The 25,815-nt window shown below is 42.5% G+C and overlaps 1 protein-coding gene across 1 annotated transcript; it reads left to right on the forward strand.

The window, feature by feature from the left end:
- Positions 1 to 64: 64 nt before the first annotated feature.
- On the forward strand, positions 65 to 21,198 carry HNRNPUL2 (heterogeneous nuclear ribonucleoprotein U like 2). Its single transcript, XM_082270821.1, has 14 exons — positions 65 to 791; positions 7,980 to 8,118; positions 8,934 to 9,004; positions 10,394 to 10,533; positions 12,178 to 12,268; positions 12,367 to 12,479; positions 14,384 to 14,647; positions 14,978 to 15,100; positions 15,509 to 15,637; positions 15,720 to 15,888; positions 15,969 to 16,163; positions 16,438 to 16,547; positions 16,788 to 16,868; positions 20,708 to 21,198. Exons 1-14 carry the CDS (start codon positions 356 to 358, stop codon positions 20,765 to 20,767), a joined length of 2,121 nt encoding a protein of 706 aa, XP_082126947.1. The 5' UTR covers positions 65 to 355; the 3' UTR covers positions 20,768 to 21,198.
- Positions 21,199 to 25,815: the final 4,617 nt, after the last annotated feature.

Below are 25,815 nucleotides of genomic sequence, written 5' to 3' on the forward strand. Positions count from 1 at the left end.
TATTTGAACAGGGGTCTTCTCCCCGACCAATCAGAAAAAATGACGTCAGTGGGTGGGTCCTGTCGCTCGGCGGGTGTCTATTGTTACTGGGGGTATGAATTATTGCCACCGTTGCGGAACGTTACCGACACACAGGGGGACCCCTTTCCAGTTTAGCTGTGAGCGAAAGGGGCGCTACAAGGGAGCTGAGCCACCAGAGGCCTAGCATCATTTTCCAGCTGTTTGAGGCACTGGGGTGCGCTTCCGCCCCTGCTACTCCCATTTTGAGCTGAACTTCCGGGGCGTTTCCCTCGTCCACTTCCGGTGCGCTCAGACGAACATCCGCCCTGTGTCTTTATCTGTAATCAGCGGCAACATGAGCGGCCTAGACCCGCGGAAGATGAAAGTGACCGAGCTGCGAGCTGAACTGCAGCGCCGGGGACTAGACTGCCGAGGCCTGAAGGCTGAGCTCAGCGACAGACTGCAGGAGGCCCTGGACTCCGAGCTACTCGGCGGGGGTGACGAGGAGAAGGCGGCGACCACCATCACCAACCCGGGATTAACGGAGGAAGAGGAGGAGGAGCGGGCCTTAGAGCTCGGTGAGGGGGAGGACGAAGACGACCAGGCCGCGGAGGCGATAGACGAGGAAGAGGACGAGGAGGCCGCACAGGACATCCCCGGGGAATCGGCCTGTGTCCCCACCGAGGAAGACGACGAGGAGGAGATGGAGGCGGAGGCCGGAGGGTCGGTGAACGGGGCCGCAATCAAGGAGTCGGCGGATAGTAAGGACGGAGTGAAGACGGCGGCTGGCGGTGAGTATACCGGAGGATGGGGGAGGGGCGGGTGGAGCATTGTGGTCTGTACACAATGGAGGCCGCCATTTTGTCTCCATACAAACAGTCCGCCTATATGGATGGATATGGGGGGGGCATCAGGGGGGAGCCGACATGGCACCGGCCATCGGGGCCTACACAGCCTCTCCTACATTGCGCAGATGGATGGGGAAGGGCCATTGTTTATTGGGGGAGGGGATGTTGGCGATGATCCAATCAGCACAGTCTCCGAATCTCTGGGATTTGATTGTCTTTGTCTGATCGGGGATCGTTCGTGTACGATAGAAATCGGGGTGTGATGGTTGTATGGAGGGTCGGGGAAATGTAAAGAAATCTCACATTTCTCCATTACTGATCTAGGAGTAGGCGGTGTGCAGGGACTGCCCCTCCCATCATCATCATAATTGGTCATATAGGCTGTAGTCATGGAAACCTATGTCCATCTTCTCCCCCACCCTGAATCACACATTGCTGTGGTCATCCAACTCCAGTGATCCTCTGGCCTTCCTGTTAGGGGGGCATCACTGGTGTAGTGTGATCTGTCTGTGGTGCAGGGTTTTCTCAGGTCATTGGTGTAGTGTGATCTGTCTGTGGTGCAGGGTTTTCTCAGGTCATTGGTGTAGTGTGATCTGTCTGTGGTGCAGGGTTCTCTCGGGTCATTGGTGTAGTGTGATCTGTCTGTGGTGCGGGGTTTTCTCACATCATTGGTGTAGTGTGATCTGTCTGTGGTGTAGTGTGATCTGTCTGTGGTGCGGGGTTCTCTCGGGTCATTGGCGTAGTGTGATCTGTCTGTGGTGCGGGGTTCTCTCGGGTCATTGGCGTAGTGTGATCTGTCTGTGGTGCGGGGTTTTCTCAGGTCATTGGTTGCCGGATGAATAAAGCTGGCCATATATTTTACAATTTTCTTCATTTTCAATTCAAGCGATTGTAAAATGACTAGGAATGCACCTATCCGATATTTGGATCGGATATCGGTGCCGATATGGCCATTTTAGATGGGTCGGGGGATCAGTAACATTGACCGATCCACTGGCCGATCCGGTTTTTGCTGAGTAATGGCTCAGCCATCCCTTACTAGGTGCAGTAATAGTATGATGGTAGTATGGAATGGGAGCCGCTACTTCCTGTATAGGTCCGCCTCACAGGTGGAGTGATATCAGATGCACTCCGCCTGTGAATGGAGGAACCATACACATGAAGCAGCAGCTTTGCTCTGTACTGCACCGCTTCCTTTGTGTGTAGCTCCGGATCGGTTCCGGTATCGGCGATTTCACAACGCCAGATATCGGTATCGGGTCCAAAAAAGTCGGATCAGTGCATCCCTAAAAATGACCACCCTGTAAAACAACCCATTACGTTTAAATATAAATGAAAGGCAATCTATTTTGTGTAGATATAAAAAAAAAATGTAAATGGTTTTTCCTTTTTTTTTTTTTCTTTAAGTGATCACACTCCCTCTGTTCTCAGCTGCATAAGAGCTGGGGGAGGAGAAGCAATAGCACATTGAGCTTCCCGGTGAATGGCTGTGTAATGAGGATGTCGGGACAAGTATGAACATTGGTGGAGAGTACAGAGTTCCCAGCATAGCTAGAGAACCGAACCATGCTGTGCTCTCCTGCTTAGTGCGGTCAGTTTTTAATAGGAAAGCAGAGGTGACTGGTAGGAACACCAGGGATTTCACACAAATGGAAGCAATACAGAGAACAGGATACTTTACCATACGAGTACATGATACAGCAGGCATATATCAATGAAGTGCTGGGGTAGAAAATGCTTGAAGTCTGTGTCCAAACTGGGTCCTGGGGACAGATGTGGCCCCTTGCTTGCCTTTATCTGGCCCCTGAGACACGCTTTTACCAATTGACACCAATGATGGGACACCATTCCCCTTACTGACAAGTCAATGGAGCACTATATCAACAAAGGGGCACTGTTCCTCCTATTAAAACCTATGATGGGGCACTGATACCAGGGCATTTTCTTCTCCCCATTGGCCAGTCTGCCCTCCTTAAGCACGAGGGACCGTAAATTGGCTCTGCTTAGAAATTTGAAAGCCCCTGATAAAAAAAAAAATATATATATGTGTGTGTGTATATGTATGTATGTATGTGTATATATATATATATATATATATATATATATATATATATATATATATTATTAGTTTAAGGGCCTGCCTGATTGCTTACAATTTGAGAACATTTTTAGGTGGGACCTTTATATGGTTTTGGTAAATTGTACAATGTAGGGCAAGCATAAGTCTAGCTTTTCACTTGGGTAGCTGCAGCGCGATATGTTTTATTTTGTAGGGGATGGAGACTGGACAACTCTGCCAGAATGCACTAAAAACACGCACTTTACATTTGTTTTTCATGTGTTTCTGCATGGGGTCAGAATCGCATTGCAACTGCACTAAAGTAGCGCCTGTACTTTATCAAAAACACTCTGCAGCTGCACTACGTGTGAATGGACACCATAGAGAATAATGGGATTTCTATTTTCGTGCAGCAGCTGCTGTGAGTGAATGCACTACTGTGATTGGGGGGCTAAATGAAAACGGGAGAATCTGGTGGCTGCAAAACGCTCCATCTGGGAAATGTCCGACTTAAGCTGGTAGTGAAAGTAGTGATTGGCCGATATGGTTTTTTACTGCCAATACTGATTTTTTTTTTTTGGGGGGTCAACGGATATCGGTATTGATCAATATTTTTGGACATTAAAAAAAAAAAAAACTTTTTTTTAATGTCTACAGGTACTGTGGTGGAGGGATCTGGGGGTCTAAAATACCCCAAACCCCTCCTCTGCACTTAAAAGCATTCAAAACGACAGAACTTGGCGTTTTGAATTTGGCGCCACCAGTACTCGGAAGTGGTCATGCCCTGACATCACTTCTGGGTACTCGGTGGCGCCGAATTCAAAGAAATGGAGACCCGGTCAGACGGCGGCGGTGACGGTGGGACAGGAGACCCGGGGAGGCCCGCTCCTGCTCCTTGGAATGACAGCCGAGCGGCTTCTCAGCCGCACCGGTTGTCATTACAAGTCAGCCGACCGTCAGCTATGGACACGGGTACCGGGTGATGCTAGAGGCATCACTCCGGTACATGCACTTTCCCGAAATGTCGGTAAAACAAAAGTCCGCTATATCAGGGAAAGTGCATATCGGCCCTTGATATATCGGCTTTGCCGATAACTGGTCGATCACTAATTCAAAGAAATCACTGAGGTGAATAAAACAAACATTGACTCCACTAAGGATTAGGAAAACAAATCTATTCAGAAAAGTCACAATTTTACTAATGTATGTCCAGACTTCTGCAGTTTGATTGCCATAACAAACGTTTATACATTTTTTTCCAAGTTTGTCTATATGCAAGACATTTATTTTGTACAGGGGAAGGTTTTTTTTGGCGGGGGGGGGGGGGTTATTTCACTTCCTCTCCTGTAAACTCAACCGTGAGAGGATATCTTTCCTATATGATGGAAATCCCCATTTAGAAAGTTGTCACAGGAACGAGTGATCTCATTTCAAGATTTGCCTTCACTTTCATTCTTGGTATCAGGACTGTTGGTGAGAGAACCCCTTACACGGACACAGTAAAATCTTGACTGGGGTTCTAACCCCTCACTACTCAATCCAAATCTAAAATAATAATGTAGCCTTTAGTTATATTTTGAGGTGTGAAAATCCTTGGATAGTACCTTGACCTGATCTTATCGCATGCCTTGACAAGGCCATACTCCACAGTGTTACACTTCTGTCTATTCAGGTGGGTAGGTTGTTGGTGTTCTGGGAATTTGATTGGTGGGCTTTAATTTTGAATGAGTTAAAATTAATTTGCGATCGGGTCACACTATGCCTGCACATGAATCGCACAGGAACACGCCGTGCATTTCTTTGCAATTCACACTGCATGCAAAATGCATTTGGTTTGCAATTTGCATTGGGTGTCAATACAAAGTTAATGACACCCCAAATGCAGATTGCAAACAGTGTGTTTGCCCGTACTAGATCGCATGGTACTTTTGTACCATGTGATCTGGTTGCAGTGTGTTCTAAAAGTAGTGCATTCGCTACTTTTGGTGCGGAGTGATTTCGCACTGCATAGAACCACATGTGAATCACACAGGAACGCGTTTTCCTGTGCGATTCTTGTGTGGGCATAGTGTGAACCGGCCCTTAAAGAGGTTGTAAACCCATACAAACTTTTTTTTTTTTTCTTTTGACCTGGAAGAGAAATACATAATGTGCTAGTATGCATTGCATACTAGCTCATTATGAAATACTTACCTTAGAACTAGGGCTGGGCGATATGGCTGAAAACTGTATCACGATATCAGTGTTTCATATCGGTCGATATCGATAATTATTGATATTTTTTATTACCCATTTAAAATAGTGACCCTAGGGTGAGAATGCAGGGCGGCGGGCATGGTACAGGAGAATGCAGGGTGACTGGCATGGTGCAGGAGAATGCAGGGTGACTGGCATGGTGCAGGAGAATGCAGGGCACTGGCATGGTGCAGGAGAATGCAGGGCACTGGCATGGTGCAGGAGAATGCAGGGCACTGGCATGGTGCAGGAGAATGCAAGGCACTGGCATGGTGCAGGAGAATGCAGGGCACTGGCATGGTGCAGGAGAATGCAGGGCACTGGCATGGTGCAAGAGGATCCGGGGTTGTGGGCATACTACAGGAGATGCAGTGCTGTGGGCATGGTACAGGTAAACCATGCCCGCAGCACTGCATCCCTTGTAGTGTGCCCGCAGCCCTGCATAATGGCAGGTAGTGAAGCTGTTTCACTTACCTGTTCCAGAGGCGCCTTCATTTTAAAAATGGCGCCGCCACGTCATTGCGCACGCGCCGCCACCACTTGTGTAATTTCGGCTATTCCCGGCCTCTCCCGAGCGGCGGCGCGTGCGCGGTGACATGTATGCGACGGGCGGCGCCATTTTTAAAGCTTAAACCCGTCGGAGTGGTTATCGTTCGAAGTCTTCTATTGCTATCTAACACGGGACTATCGCGATACATATCTGTATCGTTTTATCGCCCAGCCCTACTTAGAACGAGCCCCCGCTGTGCCGTCCGCTTACCTGTATGATGGGTGACATGTCCAGTCGCCCGTCTTCTGGGAACCCAGCATCCGGCCATCTGATTGGCCGGAGCCGCGGTGACGTCACTCCCGCGCGGGAGCCGACGGTCACAGCACGGGGCTCTGAAGAAACGGGCACCAGCGGCCGTTCCTTCAGAGCGCATGCGCCAGTGACGTCACTGGCTGCATGTAAGGTAAATATCTCCTAAACGGTACATGTTTAGGAGATATTTACAGTACCTATAGGTAAGTCTATGATGAGGCTTACCTATAGGGAAAAGTGTCAGAGGAGGGTTTACTTCCTCTTTAATGTGTGCTTTACATTAAAACAGTTAAGGTTCCCTGGTAACTAAAACTACATATTTTCAATGAAAGGAACGGGTCACTTTCTTTTTTTATATATCTACACTACATTATTCAAATGAAAACTGGATTTATTTTTTCTATATTTGACTTTTTTTTTTTTTTTTTTTTTTTTTTTAGAGACCATGAAGAAATGTGTAAATATTGCGATGATGTACCTAGCTGAAAGTCCTTAGACAGATAAAGCAGATAGTTATTTTGTATTGTGTGCAATACAATGGGGTTGATTTTATTAAAACTTGAGCGTAAAAAATCTTAAAGGTTTAAAATATTCAAGTTGTAAAGGGACAAGCTTACCTTTATAATGTATATCTGTCACCCTATGGGATGGAAGTTAATCTCTCTGTAGATCAGGCCATGGGAGGTGAAGGGTGAGAGGTCACCTATTGTCTGACAGATGCTACACTACTAACTGCAAAACCTAAAGCTGTCAACAGATGCCGTCTCCTGAATGTGCAGAAGCGGATCATAATTGAGCCCCGCAGTTCAAAGGAGATGTACACTAGAGGGCTCTTTTGATACTGCTACAGTTACTGACTATTCTGGGCTGGACACTGCATTTTATCAACATAATGTTGTGCCTAAGATCAACAGTTGTAGCCTCAGTCTTACAACTGGCCTCTGTCTACAGGCATGCTGGAAAACCAGCATCTGATCAGCTGATCGGTGTGGATCCGCCAGTTCGAACACAATAGCACAGCGGGGGAGATTGTCCCACGAACATTGCTTGTGTTAGTACAGCGATCTGTCAGTTCCTTTTTTGTACCCCACATTACGATTAAAGATTGGAAGCCGATTTTGCAGACCTATTTAAATGTACATGCATTTGGGCTCTTCTTCTTTTTTTTTTTTTTTCTCCTCTGCTTACTTGGTTCAACGTTCTATGCCTATGCAGATAATTTAAAATAAAATCCACATTTTACATACACGATTAGGTAAACTTTCATGCAGAAAAGTTGCAGTTTAGGCAGCAGATATAAAGGCCCCTCGGTGTATAAAATCAAAGTATTGTGGATGTTTTTGTGATGGTTCTAATCCTTGATTTAATTGCCTGTGTCGTCCTGTCACAATAGTTCAGCAGATTATAATCTTATGATGCAACTGATTTGTGGGACTATATTTATTGATGATTCTTCAGTGATTCACTTGCACCCAAGATCCAAATATTTTAGTTGAATCTTACTTGGAAAAATGTGTAAATACCTCATGAAAACATTGAGACACTGCGTGTGTGTGTGTATGTGTGTATGTGTGTATGTGTATATGTATGTATATGTGTGTGTGTGTATGTATGTGTGTATATATATATATATATATATATATATATATATATATATATATATATATATATGTATGTATATGTATGTGTGTGTGTATGTATATATATATATATATATATATATATATATATATATGTATGTATATGTATATATATATATATATTTATTATATATAGTGTGTGTGTGTGGGGGGGCAGGTATGTGACCGGGTCATTTTGGTTTTGCTTGCACTTTAGCAAATGCATTAATGGCCAGGTCTAAAAAATAATGGGTGTTTGACTACAGACTTTACAGATTCTAAAGAATGACATTTCCCATGGTACTTTAGTTACCAAAATATTTTCCTGACTATTTCATTAAACCTTCCATCACTGATCTTTTTTTCTTTCCAAAGCAAGTTCTTATGAATACTTTTTACTCTTCTGGATTTTGCAGCTGCCGAAGGTGATAAGAAGGAAAAGAAATCGGATTCAAAAAATTCAGGAGCTGCACGCAAAGGAGTTAAAAGAGTACGGGAGGAAGAACAACGTGGTCGCACATTTCATGAATACAAGGAGGAGGGTTATTATAGCCGGTAAGGTTTTTCCATCAGATTTATGGGGGCAGTATATCTTGAGGGACTGCTTGATGGCGCATGTGTGTTTATGTATTTATATTATATAGAATATATATATATATAATATATACACACACACATTTCTTTTTTTTCTCTAAAATTCCTCCTAAGAGCAGGCAAAGCCTTGCTTCCAAACCCATCTGTTGTGATTCTGACATGGTTTGACTGTTTCTTGGGTTCTGAGCTTGGCTTTAATTGCCCATGTATTCCCCAATAAGGGGATTTAAAGAGCCTGGAATCAGGAGAGGCAATTGTAATGCGCAACCTGTGTGTAGAATTGCAAAATAGGATTATGTGGAGTAAATGAGCAACTGTTGCTGCATCCTTTTACATAATGGTATATCGCTACAAATTATATCTATAAACAAGGCTATCAAACACACACTTAAAAATAAATAAGTCTAGCTCCCACTGCATTTTGCCAGGGATGCCCTATTTGTTTCAATGTCTGATTGAATTTTGTTCTTTGGTTTGGCACTTGATGTCTCTGCAATTTATTTTGTTGTTTCTCTTGCTACCTCTCCATGGAAACCATGTACTATATAAATCGGAAACCTACACTTAAAATAGTACAGATGCAGTTATATCATGTCCAAATGAGTACTGCCTACTCAGAAAAGTCTTAAAAGATTTTGAAATTTTATTTCTACAGTTCTATGTCTTGTCGTTATAGGTCCAATGTATAGCTCTTATAGCTGAAGTTTTTTTTTTTGTGTATTGTGATAAAAATGTACCTGGATCACAGGTATTAATTTATTCTTTTACTTTGCTAGTTCCAAGTCTCCTGCACCTGCTGCAGAGGCATGCGACGAAGTGGAAGACAGCGTGGTGTGTCTTGATATTTGTAAGTCCTTGTATCTATATTGTCCTATCCTCTTGACCTAATATATAGATTTCTTTTATTTTTAAAGTGGTTGTAAGCCTCAGACATGAAATGTGAACAAACCATATCCCTCTCGATCTCCCTATAGTGTGTACTTGTCTCAATTTAAAACACGAAGTGCCATTTTCTGTCTGCTGCTTCGTTCCTCTATTGGCATCAATCACTTCTGACAAGTTTTCCTGACACCAAGAGAAAAGACATTGGAGGGATCTCCAGCTGATTGACAGTCACAGCTCTGTTCATGTGAGCTGTGCGGAGATGGTGGGTGGGAGCTTCCCACCCCGCAATCTGCGCTCAGATCTATCCTCCCAGATCTCTGCAGTGCATACCTTCAGCTCTACACCTCCTTTATTCCTAAACTCAGACAAGCTTAAAAAATTCAGCTCTTTAAAGACTGATATAACTTATGTAGGAGGATTTGTGTCACCTGAAGATAGTCCCTTCACTCGGTATATGTAAGGGTTTACAGCCACTTTATTGTCTTCATTTAGAGAGATCTTCTCTTGCTAGTCCTAGTGACCATCTTATCCTGAAGAGAGAAGGTTAGGGTCACAATAGGCTCAATTGAAGATTGTATTTTTTTTCTCTATAAGAGGAAATTTGTGCACATCTTTAGACCGAAATATCACACGTGTGTGATTTTTATTTTTTCATAGGAAATGGGCATTTAACAATGGGAGCTTTTTTGGGTTTACAAAATGTTACTACATTAGCATATCCAAATTTTTATTTTTTTTGTTCTTTCATTGATGAATAACTAAACCCAGGAACGTTTAGTATATTGCAGTTATGCATACAATTTTTGTTACATTCAATATATACAGTATATTGCAGATTACCTGTCCTCAGATGTGGTGACTGCCGCCGTGTCTTTATTTAAAAAAAATAAATACATTTCAGTAAGTACGTGCAAAACCCGTTGATCTGCCAGAAATGCAGTATTTCAATCTCTTCTGGGAGAGGAACTGAACTACAAATCTCCCCCACTCCCATGTAATGGAGGTGAACAAAGACTGGTATGTTTGAAGTTTAGCCTGGGTGGCAACCATGACACTCTACATAGTGGACGAGTGAGGCTAGCCACCCAGGGACAGGACAGAAGTTATTTTTGAGATTAGGTGACGGTTAAGGAGGAGCTTGCAGGATAAAACAAATGCAGAAACCTCATATCGGGACTGGTAAGGTGCAGCAAATTCAGTCTTTTGGGGAGGGAGTTTAGATGAATCCATGGTTGCATGTAGCATTCATGTTTAAATGTGAATTTTGCCTAGATATAAATTCCTGCTCTCTATTCTTTTGTTGCTTGTTTGTGTAAGTTTTTATTTTTCTGATTCCCATGTATTCTTACAGCCAGCTGTGATCTGCAGTTTAAGATAGATAAGGACCGCTTTGGAGGAAGACCTCTCTTTTCTGAGAAATTTCCATCTTTGTGGTCAGGCTCTCGAGCCACTCATGGTGTAACTGAGGGCGAAGTTTACTATGAAGTCAAGGTGCGTTTTCAGGCAAATTTCTAAGTACAATGTTTTTTATTTTTCCTCAAATAGTAGATGGGAGTATGACGGTATTTTGGTGTGACTGTTAAAATTCAGTGTGCTTTGACTAGCACTTTTGAATTCTTACGTTAGACAGCAAGACAGGAGCAGTAAGGGGCAACATAGTCATAGGTATGCCATTTCTTTTACTATTATACTGGATTTATATAGCGCCAGCAGTTTGCGCATCGCTTTACGTTAGGGCAAACAGTACAGTTTCATACAGGAGGAATTTAGAGGGCCATGGTTGTTAGAGCTTACAATCTAAAAGAACTGTATATAAACCTGTCTTCAGCTTAAAATGTCAAGTTTTTAGACAATATGGAGCAAGACATTGGCAAAACATACTTTGTAGCTTATTTTGACTATGATAGTCTCTAATAAACATGAGCCAAAGTTGGTTATAAATTAAAATTAATCATGGTGTGCCCCTGTATAATTGCTGCTTTTTTAACCACTTAAGCCCCGGAGGATTTTCCTGGGCCTATTTTGCGATTCGGCACTGCGTGCCTTTAACAGACAGTTGCGCGGTAGTGCGACGCTGTACCCAAATTAAATTGACGTCCTTTTTTTCCCACAAAGTTTTCTATTGGTGATATTTGATCACCTGTGCGATTTTTACTTTTTGCGCTATAAACAAAAAAAGCGACAATTTAAAAATCACATTTTTTTTTATACGAAATTCCCAAAAAAATGTAAATCAAAATTTTTTAACATTTTAGGCCAATTTGTTTCCTGCTACATATGTTTGGTAAAAAAAAAAATCGCAATAAGCGTATTTTGATTGGTTTAAAAAAAAAAAAAAGTTATTGCGTTTACGAACTACGGGAAAGATTTGTCTTTTTTTTTTTTTTTTTTTTTTTTTTTTTGCGGGACTGCTACATTGCGGCGGACAGATCAGACCCCTTACTAACATTTTTGACACTTTTGGGGGTACCAGTGACATTACTACAGTAATCAGTGCTATAAATATGCACTGTTACTGTAAAAATGACACTGGCAGGGAAGGGGTTAACTTTATTAGTGATCAAGGGGTGTGTCCCTAGGGGCGAGATTCTAACTGTAAAGGAGCGTGGCTATTGATGTAACCACAGAGACATACAATCCTACATAGCAGGATCTCGTATAGTCTTTGCAGTTACATCAGGGAGAATGACAGGCGGCTTTGTTTACATTAGCCACCTGCCTTTCTCCCCCTCCAGCGGGAGATCGCGAGTGACCCGCGGACATCCGAGCCGCTGGTCACTCGCGCGGACATGTCTGGGAACAAGCGGGGGCGGGAGCGTGCCTCCGACACCGCGCGCTCGCCCCCTAGAGGTTTGTAGGCGAGTGAAGTAGCCCTACGTCGGTTTGCCTGTACGGGGCTGACTGCCACAGTAAATAGTTGTGTGGCGGTCGGCAAGCAGTTAATTTCTGGGGGTGTAATGCGGAGAAGTACTTGCCTTATTGGCTCCTGTGGCAGCTGGTGATCTTTTAGTAGGTCGGTGTCTTCATTCTGTCTATTCTCTTGGCAGCACTCCTTGCATGTCTTACCTAGTTGAGCTTGATTACAAATGCTTGAACACTCATGTGAGTTTTTTTTTTTTCCCACCTAATGAATAGCTAACAGAAAACCTGCCTGTGAAAGAAGGCTCTACAGAGGTTCCTCTGCTCCGTGTGGGTTGGTCCGTATACAAGTCGGCTCCTCAGCTGGGTAATAACCTCTTCCAAATGCGTTTTATTAAAACTGCTCCTTGTTTACATGCAATATTTTTTGCTGAACTTTCCCTCTGTCACTGTTTTGTTTATCAGGTGAAGATGACTTATCCTTTGCTTATGACAGCCGAGGTTTGAAGGTCACCAGTGCACATTTTGAATCTTATGGGGAATCCTTTGGTGAAAATGATGTGGTTGGCTGCCTTGCTGTAAGTCTTTTTGGCTTTTTTAGATTTTGTTTTAAGCTGTTTAATTGTATGCTATTGGCTCTCAATCAATCTGTCCTACAAATAGTACAGGATGAATGATTGCCAAAACACTAAGCGAGCTAAAGATGACTTGGCAGTACAGCTTGCTTTGCAACTAAAAAGCTTTCTCTTTTGTTCATTGACGGACACGGCTCCTGATCTTGTTAACCATTAGACTATACTGCCCCCTAGAGGAGTAGGACACAGCAGATAGTCTGGCTACATCTATATAATAATTTTTTAAGCAATTCCGTTTGCACAGTTCTATACGAGGTGCCTGCAAGGGAGATTCTGGCCTATTGGGACAGAACTCCGCAGTCTCTGGACAATCGGATCCAGCTGAGTTGGGGAATTAGTCCCTGATATGGTGGCTTCGTTCTTCGGCTGTGCAAATCCTTCCTCTCCTTGTTTTGGACAGTGGTCACCATGGATGCCAGCCTGTCCGGCTGGGGAGGCCTCCTCAGCAAAAAATTCTGCTCAGGGGGTCTGGACACTGGAAGAGTCCGGACTACTACTGCTCAATGCCTTGGTACTCCAAACGATCATACTGTGCCTAGAACATTGGATGGATCGTATTCAGGGATGTCCAGTGCGCGTTTAATTAGACATTGCCACGGCTGTGGCTTGTGTCAATTACCAGGGGGGCACAAGAAGTCATTGAGGTGGCTGGCATTCTAAGGTGGGCAGAATGGTTAGTTTCTGTGCAGTGACATGACTGCCAAGCTTTGGTCAGCCTGTTATGTGGAAGGCTTTACAATGCTGCTAAGCTGTTGGCCCTCATCACCTCTCCTAATTGCAAAGAGCAGTGACATCCTGCTGGCATTCATAGCTTTAAAGGTGGTGTTTGCCAGGAGAGAGTTCACACCCACCAGCTGCAGAGAAAAGATTGCCCTGAAGCATTGCATTCATGTGACTGCATAGAAAAAGGTAAATATACATAGAGTATCAGAGCAATGGGGGGGGGGCAACATTTAAAAGGTGTTGTTTAGCCTGCATTCTTTAGCAATGGACACCTTTTAATACAGGTGGCAGCTGAAGTAGCTGAATCTGTGAACAGAAGATCAAAGCTTTCTGTTGGCCAGATGGGAAACTGCATAATATATTTAACCCTTTTTGCTACCAGAGCAGCTGTTGGGAGTCCTGTAAAAGAGGTTGCAGAGTTCTACGGCTCAGGCCTTTTCTTGATTTTTGGATAGAGTAGGGAAGGGTTTAAACACCTGCCTGTGGTGTGTTTCCTTTCTATTCTACCTAACAGGAAGTTAGAGAAACCCTCCAAACTGATGGAAATTTTCCCCTTCCAGTTGATATCCCCTTGGAGACGATTTTCCCCTTTACCTCCTTGTTCTGGGGGCATTTCTAATTTGTTTGTATTTGCTGTCAACATGTTTTCATTCGTGGGGCAATGGTCGTTCATTTGAAGTCTTATCTCAAGAAAAACCTGCGGATTTAACATTTCCCCACTTTATCCTTGGGATACATTTTTTTGGTAAAACTAAAGGTTTTGCCCTTATCTTGCATGGCTAAATTCAGACTGATTATTTTTTCCCTAAACAAAGAAATATGTGCAAAACCATTTTTATCTAAATGGGTTCTCTTAATAAAATAAAAAATAAAGTCTGTGCATACACTGCCTGTGGCACATTGGACTCCCAGTTTTCTAAGATACAGAATGGACCTTGGTTCTGGAACAATGCAGCGCTCTTGTTTGTGCAGTAGTTGCATCATCAGTGGTCAAAGAGGAAAGATGCCCAACCCAGGAAATGTCAAGTGTTTGTCTTGTGTGTTTTTACTGCAAAGCATATTTGAAGTGATTTTTTTTTTTTTTTTTTTCTTCGGTCTTAAAAATGCATTTTTTCTTTCTACAGAACCTTGATGGTGACTCAGTGGAAATATCTTTCTCTAAAAATGGCACTGAATTTGGGAAGGCATTTGTCATAGAGAAGAGTACGCTGGGAGAGCAGGCATTGATGCCCCATATTTTGTGCAAAGGCTGCGCTTTCCAGGTGAACTTTGGACAGAGGGAGGAGCCCTGGCATGTTCCACCTGATACCTTTACATTCCTGAAAGATTTACCAGATGGGGATCTTACAAGTGCACCATCACCACCAAAAACCAATGAGGAGTGTGAGGTAAGCAGCATGTTTGTAGGACTAGTCTTTTGTCGATCTTAAAATCAGCTGAGGTTGCTTTGGATAGGTTCATTTGAAGTGATATACATTGCATGGTGGTGTCTAACCTAGCATTTTGGCAGAAGCAACATGTGTTTTTGTTTGGGATTTTTTTTTTTTGCACTTGTCGAGCCTTGGTGTATGCTTGCACAGGTCCTGGTCTTGTAGATCGCTCTAGTTTCATTTCAGAGGGGGAAGCACCAATGTGTAAGAATGCAATAAACTGTTACATACTGATCTGATAGTTGACTTGGGTAATCCTAGTATTCATTTATTTTTATTTTTTTTCAGGTGTTGCTTATGGTTGGCCTCCCAGGAACTGGAAAAAGCACATGGGCTCAAAAACACATTAAGGAGAACCCAGACAAACAATTCCAGCATCTTTGTACAGATGCTCTGCTGCCACAACTGAAGGTGAGCACCATGAAAGAAATAAATAAATATCTGATTTAGATTCTGGCATTATTTTCTCACTTAGCAGAAATGTGACACGCTGGTATGTGGTTTAATATCCCTGTGTTTTTTTTTTTTTTTTTATCAATCAGATCTCCAGTAAGCATGGAGACTATTTATGGCTAGGGACTGGCTCCTTTTTGTTAAAATCCCAACAGGACACTGGGGTATATTTTGACCAGTGGTGTTAGTGACACTGCAGTATGAACATAGTTTTGAACTTTTTTTTTTGTGGGCTTAGTGGCAGTGCACAAAGCCAAACAGGAGTGGAATACTTGTGCTTTTCCATATGCTGCCATCTTGTAATATGCTTTGTATTGACTGACTGGATCTTTTTGACAACTTTTGCCTGTGTTTTTCTCTATGCAGACAGCCGGACCAGATGCACCTGAAGAAGATGAGAAAGCCAAGGACCATCTTGTCCAGGTAGCAACTCAGTGTTTGATCAGGCTGGTGCCACTGGCTGCCCGCAGGAAGAGAAATTACATCATTGATCAGGTGAGAAGAGTGAAGTGTTTGCTGGTACAAATGGTCTTATTAACTTGAATGTTAAGATTTTTCTTTTCTGCCCTCTTCACAGTGCACTGTGTACAGCTCTGCACAGCGCAGGAAAATGCATTGTTTCAAAGGATTTCAACGCAAAGCTGTGGTACTCGTTCTCAGTGATGAAGAGTGGAAGAAAAGATTGGAAACGCGCAAAGAGAAGGAAGGGGAGATTGTCCCTGAATATGTACTTCTGGAAATGAGAGGTTATTAATCTTGCTTGTCTAAACAGTAATTTAGTCCACTCTCTATTTCCACTCTAACTGGCATGTCTTGTCTTATTCAGCCAACTTCGTTCTCCCTGCAAAGGGTGATTTTCTAGATGATGTTCTGTATGCAGAGTTGGGCCAGGAAGAAGCAGATGCTCTGGTACAGAAAGAGAAAAAGGAGGCACGGAAACAGCTGCCCACCAATGAAAAGAGACGAAACCGTATGCAAAAGCGCACACGTTCAGATAGGGGACGTGGCGGCGGTGGAAACCGTAAGCAAAACTTTATTCCTTTCCACTCATTATCCTGATAATAGTCAGGAATTTTCCGACCTACCCCTGACCATTGGGTGGAAAAAAAAGGGTCTGTCTGCTCATTTAATACACACAATTAATCTTGGCATTGTGTCCCAAGAAATGGGTTACCAATATGATCCATATATCACTTGTACTATGCCAGCATGCTCAACCTTCTGTTAGGCTGGATTGTAACAAGCCCAAAGAAATGTCAACCTGACAGCAGTCTTAATGCTCTGTCCCCTCTTAGGTAACTACCAACATCAGAGGAACTTCAATAGCCGTATGTACATGCAGCACTCAAGGCCACAGCCCTATCATCAGCAGCCACGTCATTACTGGGGAGGAACCCAAAGAGGAGTAAGTAACTAGATTATTGTTGGGTCAGTTGCATGTAGAATGGGCCTAAAGGTTGGAGTTGGACTCCTAAATAAAAAAAAAAAAAATGATAGCGCACATTTTCTATCTGCAAAAAGATGTGTATTCATAATTTTAAAAAGACCACCTTTTTATGAATGCATATTGAAGGGCTTATTGACAACGTGGGGTGAGTGCTTGAACATCATGCATCTTACTAAACTATCTGATTTTGCAATATAGGGTTACCAGGATTTCTATGATCGTTATGCTGAGCCACAAAGATACTATGGACAACCAAACTTCAGGCAACAAAATAGAGGGGTAAGTGTTTTAAGTTTTGGAACTGATTTTGGTGACTGTCAAAAAACACATTGAAAAATGTTGTTCACCCTTGCACTATGGAATGTTTTTAAAAGAGCAGTTGTAGTGCGTTGTGTTGTTTTTTTTTTTTTTTTTGTTTAGTTTATTCCAATACCTAGTGCCTATCGTGTCATATATGTTTGTAGTGGTTGGTTGGAAAAAGTCAAGCTTAGCCTAAAATGGTGGTAAACCTCAGACATGAAATATGAACAAAGCCTATCCCTCTATAGTGTGTACTTGTCTCAATTGGGTGCACTAAGTTTTGGGTTTCTGTCCGCTACTTTGTTCCTCTATCAGCATGAGTCGCTTCTGATGAGTTTTCCTAACATCAAGGGAAAAATGGTGACTTGGTAGGGCAGAGCCTTTGACAGCCTCAGCTCTGGTTCCTGTGTGCTGTATGATGGAGAGTGTCTATTCCCGCCAATCAGCTCTTAGAGCTCTCCTCACTGGTGTAACTTTGACTCCCCACCACCTGCTTTTAGAGCTGAGAGATCCTGAGCTAATTGTGCACTTTGAATCGATGTTGATAAACTGGTACGTTTGCAGGAGGATTTGTTTAATCTCTCACCTGAGGCCAGTCACATCACTGGGTGATTGGGTGTAAGGGTTTACAACCACTTTAAGGTCGTCTTTAGATGTTTAGGTCAGCTGGGAGATTTCCTTTAAGCTTTTTTAGCATAGCTGGAGAATATTCAGTAGGAGCCTTCCAGGACCATCTGCCACTTTTTATTTGACCGCTCATCTTGAAAATAGCAAATTCCCCTAGGTGCAGGACTTTTTAGGCAAAGGACCATCAAGCTAGTAATGAGAGTATATGCACAAATGTAAAAAGTAAATATATCGATTTATTCAAAGTGTAGAAAAAAAGTTATACTAAATAACATACAATATGAGGTAAAAACAATGCAATATACATGCGATATATATACATCATAACGGAAAACTGAACAACGAAGGCGTGGGTGATCTCGCAAGATAAGACCTTGACGCGTTTCGGGTAACAACCCTTTGTCCAAAAGGTCAGTTGCCCCGTGGGATCCTTGCGGGATAGGCCACGGAGGGCTGTAGCACAATACTATTCAATCAAGCATTACAACTCTTATTTGGCTTTATTTTCGCTGATTCCATCCCTCCCCCATTATAAGGACTTGGGGACTCCTCTGTCCTGGCCCTTCCCCTTATTGGCGCGCTTCCTTTTAGTGCTGCGGCTTCTTTAAACCGCGGCACCTCTCTACACATGTGGTTACGAACTTCTGGAAACCTGATACGGGGTGTGTGTATATACATCTTTTTATATATTACTTTTCTAGAGACAACAAGTGCAATGTATATGTATTTTGCTGCTGTATTATATATAATCTGATACTACATACTTAAATAATTTGTACTTTATAATTAGAAGTGTACCCCAACTGACCTTTTGGATAAAGGGTTGTTACCCGAAACGCGTCAAGGTCTTATCTTGAGAGATCACTCACGCCTTCGTTCAGTTTTCCGGTTTGATGTATCTATACCGCATGTATATTGCTTTGTTTTTACATCACATTGTATGTTATTTAGTATAACTTTTTTCTACACTTTGAATAAATCGATATATTTACTTTTTACATTTGTGCATATACTCTCATTACTAGCTTGATCGTCCTATGCCTAAAAAGTCCCGCACCTAGGGGAATTTTTGCTTTCTATATCATTTTAGGGTTGTTGGCAAATTTCCATCCAGACACCACCGCCCGAGCATAATCCATATTCTGCTTGAAAATTACATGCAAAGCACAAAAATGTATTGTTAGGATTTATAACCAAAAGAGCTATACATTTATAGTGTAGTTGGGCTATGGTAAAGGCTTTTACTGGGATTCAAAATCACACTCCTAAGATCAATTGATAAAAAGGATCATTGTAAAGCAATATGATCAATATGCACAAAGAATCAATGTATACCAATAAACCTAAAGTACATGCAAGTTCATATTCACTTGTGATCAATGTACACTTATCTGATTAATTAAAAATAAAGTGCAATCAATAAACTTCAATTCCAAATAAGCCTCAAAACAATCTGGAGTGTGAGATGGCAGCTACATGTGTGTATCCGATGGCTATGCAGGTATTCACAGCAGGTGCCAGAAAATCCCACTTCAAACCAAAGCAACTCAAAAAAGCGCCTCTTTTTGTAACCCATAAAACTCTATCAAAACCATAAATTGCACTCCCGTTAAGGAGCCAGAGTAACTGCACGAAGAAATATCAAGCCACCAGCTCCCCTCACATTTCAAATCCTGGACCCAGAAAGGTAACAGAAACCGGCAGATCACTTGTGGCCTGACTCATACTAGCTCTTTCTTGGATCAGTGAAGCCCTGCCCTACAGGTTTTGTCATAGTGATGTCATCAGGGGCACCCTGGTGACCTCACTGACAAAACACATAGGGTGGAGATGGCAATATGGGGGGGACCCAGTCTTAAAAACAAATAGCGCAGTGCTAAAATCCTTAGAAGTCAAGCATAAATGGAGTATAAATGGCATATAATGAAATAGTCCATGCAAACCGCCCACATGTGCAGACTAAAGTGGCAAAATCCTGACGGGTAATGCAGGTATTACAGGTGATCTTCAGTGTGCAAAACAGCCCACCATCATACGAATTGACCTCTCGCCTTAACCTAATAAAAATAGGGCAACCAGATCTCCACTCTTCACAGGCAAAACCAGGGCACCGCTATTCATGGGAAATCGTATGATAAACTCCAGGGCTTCCTCCAACATATATTATAAAGGAGACAAAAGCAGGCAGCCCATAGTGTAAACCGGATTTAAACTTTATTAATCACAAACAATGAAATTGGCCTCTTACTCTTAGATGAATGGAACATATGCAGTTCAGATGTGTACAGCGGCGAGAGCTACGAGTCCAGCTCGGTCCTCGCCGGTTTCCAAGTGTCAGCGGGTGACGTCAGACGCTCCTCCTAACCCCCCGCACGCGTATCGCCTCCCGTGAGTGGAGGCTTCCTCAGCGGTCATGGAGATTGGTCAAACTGTCACCCTCATAAATAGCCCGCAGTGACTACTGATTGGCTGACTACCCCTATACGTTACCCCTATACGTTGCCATAGCAACAGACGCCGTAAACCCGGAAGGCACCGGGCTACAACTAAATCTTAAAGGGGAATAAACATTTAAACTCAGTGCTCCATATAAAAAACTGTAAACAGATCCTAAAAGGAGAGGGCTAATATAATAGGCCAAAACTCGTGTTTGGACCGAACAGCTAACTTAAGCATACACTGCACCAAATATGCAAGTCACAGTAATGTAAATAAGTAAAAATATTTAAAATCAGAAATTATTCTGCAAAAAAAACGTACAAACCCGCTGTCACTTGGATCACATTATAAATACAATACCAACACACATATGTATGTGTGTGTGTGTATATATATATATATATATATATATATATATATATATATATATATATATATATATATATATATATATATATATGTATATGTATATGTATATATGTATATGTATATGTATATATATATATATATATATATCATTAATACTGCTATATAAAACTACAAAACCCAGATAATCCAGATCTGGGGGGACCAGTCTTGACTTTTTGTAATGTAAAATCTAAAATGCATGTGTAGCCTTGGCGGTCTTGACTTTGAATCTGAATTGATTTGATGTGCGGTGTTGCATAGTAAGTAAACACCATTGTTTATGGTAAATGTACTGCTGTCTTGTCTTCCTCAAATAACCAACTTTCTTTTCTTGTTTTCCACAGTGGCAGAACTATGACAGAGCACCATACTGGGATTACTATGGGTACCGTGGATACCGGTGAATGAAGTAGTCACACAGGGGAAGGCAGCTCGGGGTGGGGGGGGCTTGGTTTGTATATTTCTTTTCTACATCCAAAAAAAGAAAAAAAAAAAAACAATTTTGTGGAGGAGAAACTGCAGAGCATGTAAAAGGTCAGAGACTTGATCTCCTTTCAACTTTTTGTGTGTTTGTTGATCTTAGAACCTGCACAGGTTCACAACTCTGTCCAGTCTTGTCCTCCTCTGGCTGAGGTGGACTGTCCATTTTTCTTCAAGAGCGTTGTGGGACAGACACCTGTGTGAATGGGGGCTCCGTCCTGCCCTGCATTCTCCTGCCTAGCTAGGAGTAATATGCAGTGATTTTTACTTCGGTCTCATCATAAGCCTGTAACCTGTTTAATTTTTATGCCAAGAGAAGAAAACATTTTTAAGAAATAAAACTTGTGTGATGTAATTTCTCTCCAGTGTTTTTGTGTTTAATTAACACATATTGGAGGTAGCTGTTCTATGGGCATAACCAGTACATTAGTAAATGCAGTCTGTTATTGGACTGGGAATTTGGAGACATTACTGTTATTTGGTGACATTGGATTAGTCCACATTATGGTTGCCTCCACTATGTAAGGCCATAGGTACATTTTGGAGCAGAAGCTCAGATTTAGAAAACAAATTGGGGGGAGGGGGGGCACGAGTCCTTAAAAAGCCGAAAGTAAACCTAAGGATGTTTTTTTTTTTTTTTTATTTGCTTATTTTTATTTGGCTATTTAATCTTGATTGTATGTAAATGACTGGAAGAGTAAGTGTTCCAAATGTAATTGTTTTTTAATATGTGGGGGGTTCTCTCATGTCAAAAATTTTGTGTACAATGCAGACTGGATCAAACAGCATACATCAATGAGCAGTAAAGCTTAAACCTTATTTCCATTTTACTGCTGCCATGTTGATGCTAATCATATAGCAGATAAACACTTGGGGAGAAAATTCTAATGCTCATTGCAAATGAGTTGGTCACCAATAAAACATGCAAGAAAATTAGGCTTTCTGTTGTGTTCATTATCCAGATATTAGCGTTAATATCAGATGAACGGTTTGTGCCATTGCCATGGTCTTTTCCCTTTTATTTTTATTTTTTTCTGCTTATGAACAGTGCACTGACCAACAAACTTAGATGGGTGAATTGGAAGGATTGTGCTTTAAAAATCATTTTTTGTGGCATTGGCTTAAGAGTAGCATCCAACAAACTAGTATGGGAAGGTGTTGAAGGAAACCTGTAGTGCATAAAACTCATGGGCTGCCATTTCTGTTCATCTGGAAAGGCCATTTGAAAGCCAGTCATGTAGGTTCTCTGGAATTCTTTGAGTTTTTTTAAATCTACAGCAATTATGCAGATCCGGCATTCAGATGTAAACAGTTCCATGTTAGTATTCATTCCAGATGAGCCATATCACTGGTTGGAAACTAGCATTTAAAATGGGTTGGATGTGGCAGCTAATGTAGTTTTTCTTCTAACAAAAATGATCAAGTCCGACATTAATGTGTAATGCATTTGTGTGACCAAAACATGGACCACTTTACCAGTAAACCTTTAATAAATGCCTTCAATAAAGTATTGGTGTTTTTTTTTTTTTTTCCCCTGTTTGATGACATTTATTTGCAATATCCTCTTTAACACTCTTGATAAAATAAAGGATTGTGGGAATGAATGCGTAGACCGTTATAGAGGGAGAGGGCCATGCAGGAATGAAAATGGTGTGATGCCTATCTAATGTATACCTGGGTTTGCACATTTGGTCTGCTGTATGCATTACTGCAGTATTTGGTTCAGCACTATGAATTTGCTGGTGTATTCCTTTTGAACATACACATCGTTTCTGAAAAAGGCCAGTTGTGGAAATGGTTCTTGGGGTGCATCAAAACACTGAGACCTGTTCAAATGCCTTATTTACTATACTGTATCCAGAAATTTGAATTGCCTAAACATTCCTAAAAGGTGGATAAGCTCAGTCTCTACACATGCAGAGGGCTATCAGCATTGTCACTACTAATCGCCTTCCCCCCTTCATGCCAAGCATCACAGGACAAGTATCCACAAGGGTGTGATTGGGATAAGTGAAGCAGGGTGACCTTTTGGATCCCTGCTGTGCCAGATTAAAGACCTCTTCAGCCCCAGTGATGTTCCGGTGACCAAAAATAGGAATTCCTCGCTGCGGGGGGGGGGGGGGGGGTACATATAGTGGGGAAGGAAGACAAGTTTAGCATAAGGTTGGTTAAAAAGTTAATATTTTATCTGATCATAGGTGCCAAAATCTTATAGTTTGACCTGAAATATTCTGTAAAGTCTGTTAGAAGCCAAAACGCTATTATTGTCCTATCTCTATCCAGGTAACTTTTTTTTTTTTTTTGTGGCCAGAAACCTAGTCTGTGCCAATCTTAAAATGCCCATAACTGATTGCTCCATGGTTAAAAATAAAAAAAACAGTAGGATTTTCAACGTGTGTGTTTGTCAAAGTGACTCGTAATTTCCTTTAAACTTAAAACCTCTTTTGTTTGACCGTCAAATGTAACATTTATCCAAAACTGACACACTCATTGTCTGACTCTTACTCTTTATTGCCAGCAAGAGGTTTTTTTCTTTAACAATTAGTTTATTGAATCAAAAGAAAATGGAAAACATTACAATAATTGTGGCTAGTGGTAGATGCAGTAACGGACACAGAAGGCATCATAAGTGTACAGTGTGTTGGGTCAGAGCCATGGCATCAGTACACATTACAACAGAGATGGTTATTAGCTATATTAGCTGAATTTGCACTCCAACAGGGTTTAGGGTGGCATGGTTCCATGATCCCAGCAAGGGGTTCAGGATCTATAAAGAGTAGGACCAGGAAAAGGAGGGGAGGAATGGACCAAGATACAATGGAAACAGTAGGAGATTATGGAAGTAGACCCCTTAACCACCTCCCACCTGGCCATTGTACATATACGGCCGGGTGGGAGTCTCGTCCTTCTGAATGGACGTTCCGGAACGTCCTTCAGAAGGAGCGAGATCGCGCCGCGGCGCGATCTCGATGTGCCTGTGTCCCTCGGACACAGCGCAACAAGATGCGTCAGGAGGGCCCTGTGATTGGCCCTCCTGATCACATGACAGCTGTGTCCAATCGCAGCCGTCATGCAATGTAAATACAGCCGTTGTAACGGCTTCGATCTCTTCTCCTCCCTGACAGATCCTGTCAGGGAGGAGAAGAAGAGGATCGATACTGGAGCTTGGGTGATCAGTGAGTATTTCGAAGTACTCGCTGATCACAGGGGGGGTCTGTGCTGGTAATCAGAACATTGATTACCAGTGCAGCCCTGGGGTGGGTTGCCACTAGAGCCACCAGGGATGGCAAACAGCCTGCCAGTGGTGCCCTCCTATCAGTGCTGCCCACCAATGCCATATATCAGTGCTGCCCACCAGTGCCTGTTATTGCCATCCACCAGTGCCGCCTATCAGTGCCCATCAGTGTCTCCTCATCAGTGCCTGTCAGTGCGGCGTCATCAGTGCAGGAAAAAACGTATCTATTCACAAAATTTTATAACCTAAACAAAAAACTTATTTTTTTTTTCAAACTTTTCTGTCTTTTTTTTTTTTATTTGTGCACCAAAAAAGAAAAAACCTGGCAGTAATCAAATACCACCAAAAGAAAGCTCTATTTGTGGGGAAAAAATGACACAAATTTGGTTTAGGTACAATGTTGCATGACCGCGCAATTGTCATTCAAAATGCAACAGCGCGAAAAGATGAAAATTGGTCTGGGAAGGAAGGGGGTTTAAGTGCCCAGTATTGAGGTAGTTAAACAACGAGTTGGGTCCCAGATCGGATATTCCCAGGAGTCTTATCCATGCTGACCAAACTTTATCAAATTGGGGCCGTCATAGGCGAGTTTATACAATGGTAACTTTGCACACTGATAAGTTGCGGTAGGGGGTATCTATTTTCAACTAAGGAAGTGCTCCCTCTGGCCTTAGGAGGAGAATAGAACAAGTAGCTTGACATATAACAGTCTAGCTCTGTACCCTCCAACACCCTGGGTTCCAGACTAAGGCCCCTTTTACACATATGGGACCACTCATTTCATCAGTTCAGTCACGTTTTTTTTGTCATCCGCTTTTTTTTTTTTCAGTCCGCATTCGTTTTTCATCCTTTCTCATCCGATCAGTTTTTTTTAAACAAATGAAAAGTAGGCTTTTTATCCGTTAAAAAAAAAAAAAAACTGATGTTGATGGAAGCGGGTGAAAACTGATGTAAATGAATGATCATCCAGTTACATCCATTTTACCATAGGAATGCATTGATGTCTATTTTTCATCCATCAATGGATGGATGAAAAACGGACAGCATGTGTGAAAGGGGCCTAAGAGACTGGCTGCAGTTTGATTTGGGCAAAACTGTCTTTGGGCTGAGATAGTGGTAACCTAGTGGCTTACATAATCATCCCAGTCCTCTTAGGCCCCTTTCACACAGGCAGACCATTCAGATCCACCTGTCAGTTTTTTGGTGGATCTGAATGGTCCCCCCCATGCATCCCTATGGGGCATCGGATGTCAGCGGAGACATGTCCACTGACATCCGATCTGATCCGTCAAATCTGGATGGATGGAAACCCTATTTCTCCAGTCATCCTCCAGGATGGTCACATGAGAGATGGGCTCCACCTCCTGCAGGAAACGCAAGCACACAAGGTTAAAACAAGCCGCCCTAGGCTGCCCCTTCAGTTCTTGTGTTTTCTGCGTCCTGCAAACACAGCATCGGGGGATAACTCCCCAGTTTTTTTTTTTTTTAGGCCTGGAAACAGGTTTATTACCCAGGGCAGGCGTCCTTCGGTACCCACTGAGACCTCCTGAATTACGACTGGCGAGACCGTCGGTCTCAGGTCAAAGGAAAAGGGGGACGGGGGGGGGATGCCAGGACAGCCCCCCCCCCCCTCCCCAACCTGGAAACTTGGTGCTTATCAGGGGGTTTCCAAAGAAGGATTTCCCGGACACTTCCCATCCCCGCTTTAGGCTAAGTGGGGGATGGGTATACAGCCCT

Source organism: Pelophylax lessonae (genome assembly GCF_965119305.1).
Source record: "Pelophylax lessonae genome assembly, chromosome: 10".
Classification (NCBI taxonomy): domain Eukaryota; kingdom Metazoa; phylum Chordata; class Amphibia; order Anura; family Ranidae; genus Pelophylax; species Pelophylax lessonae.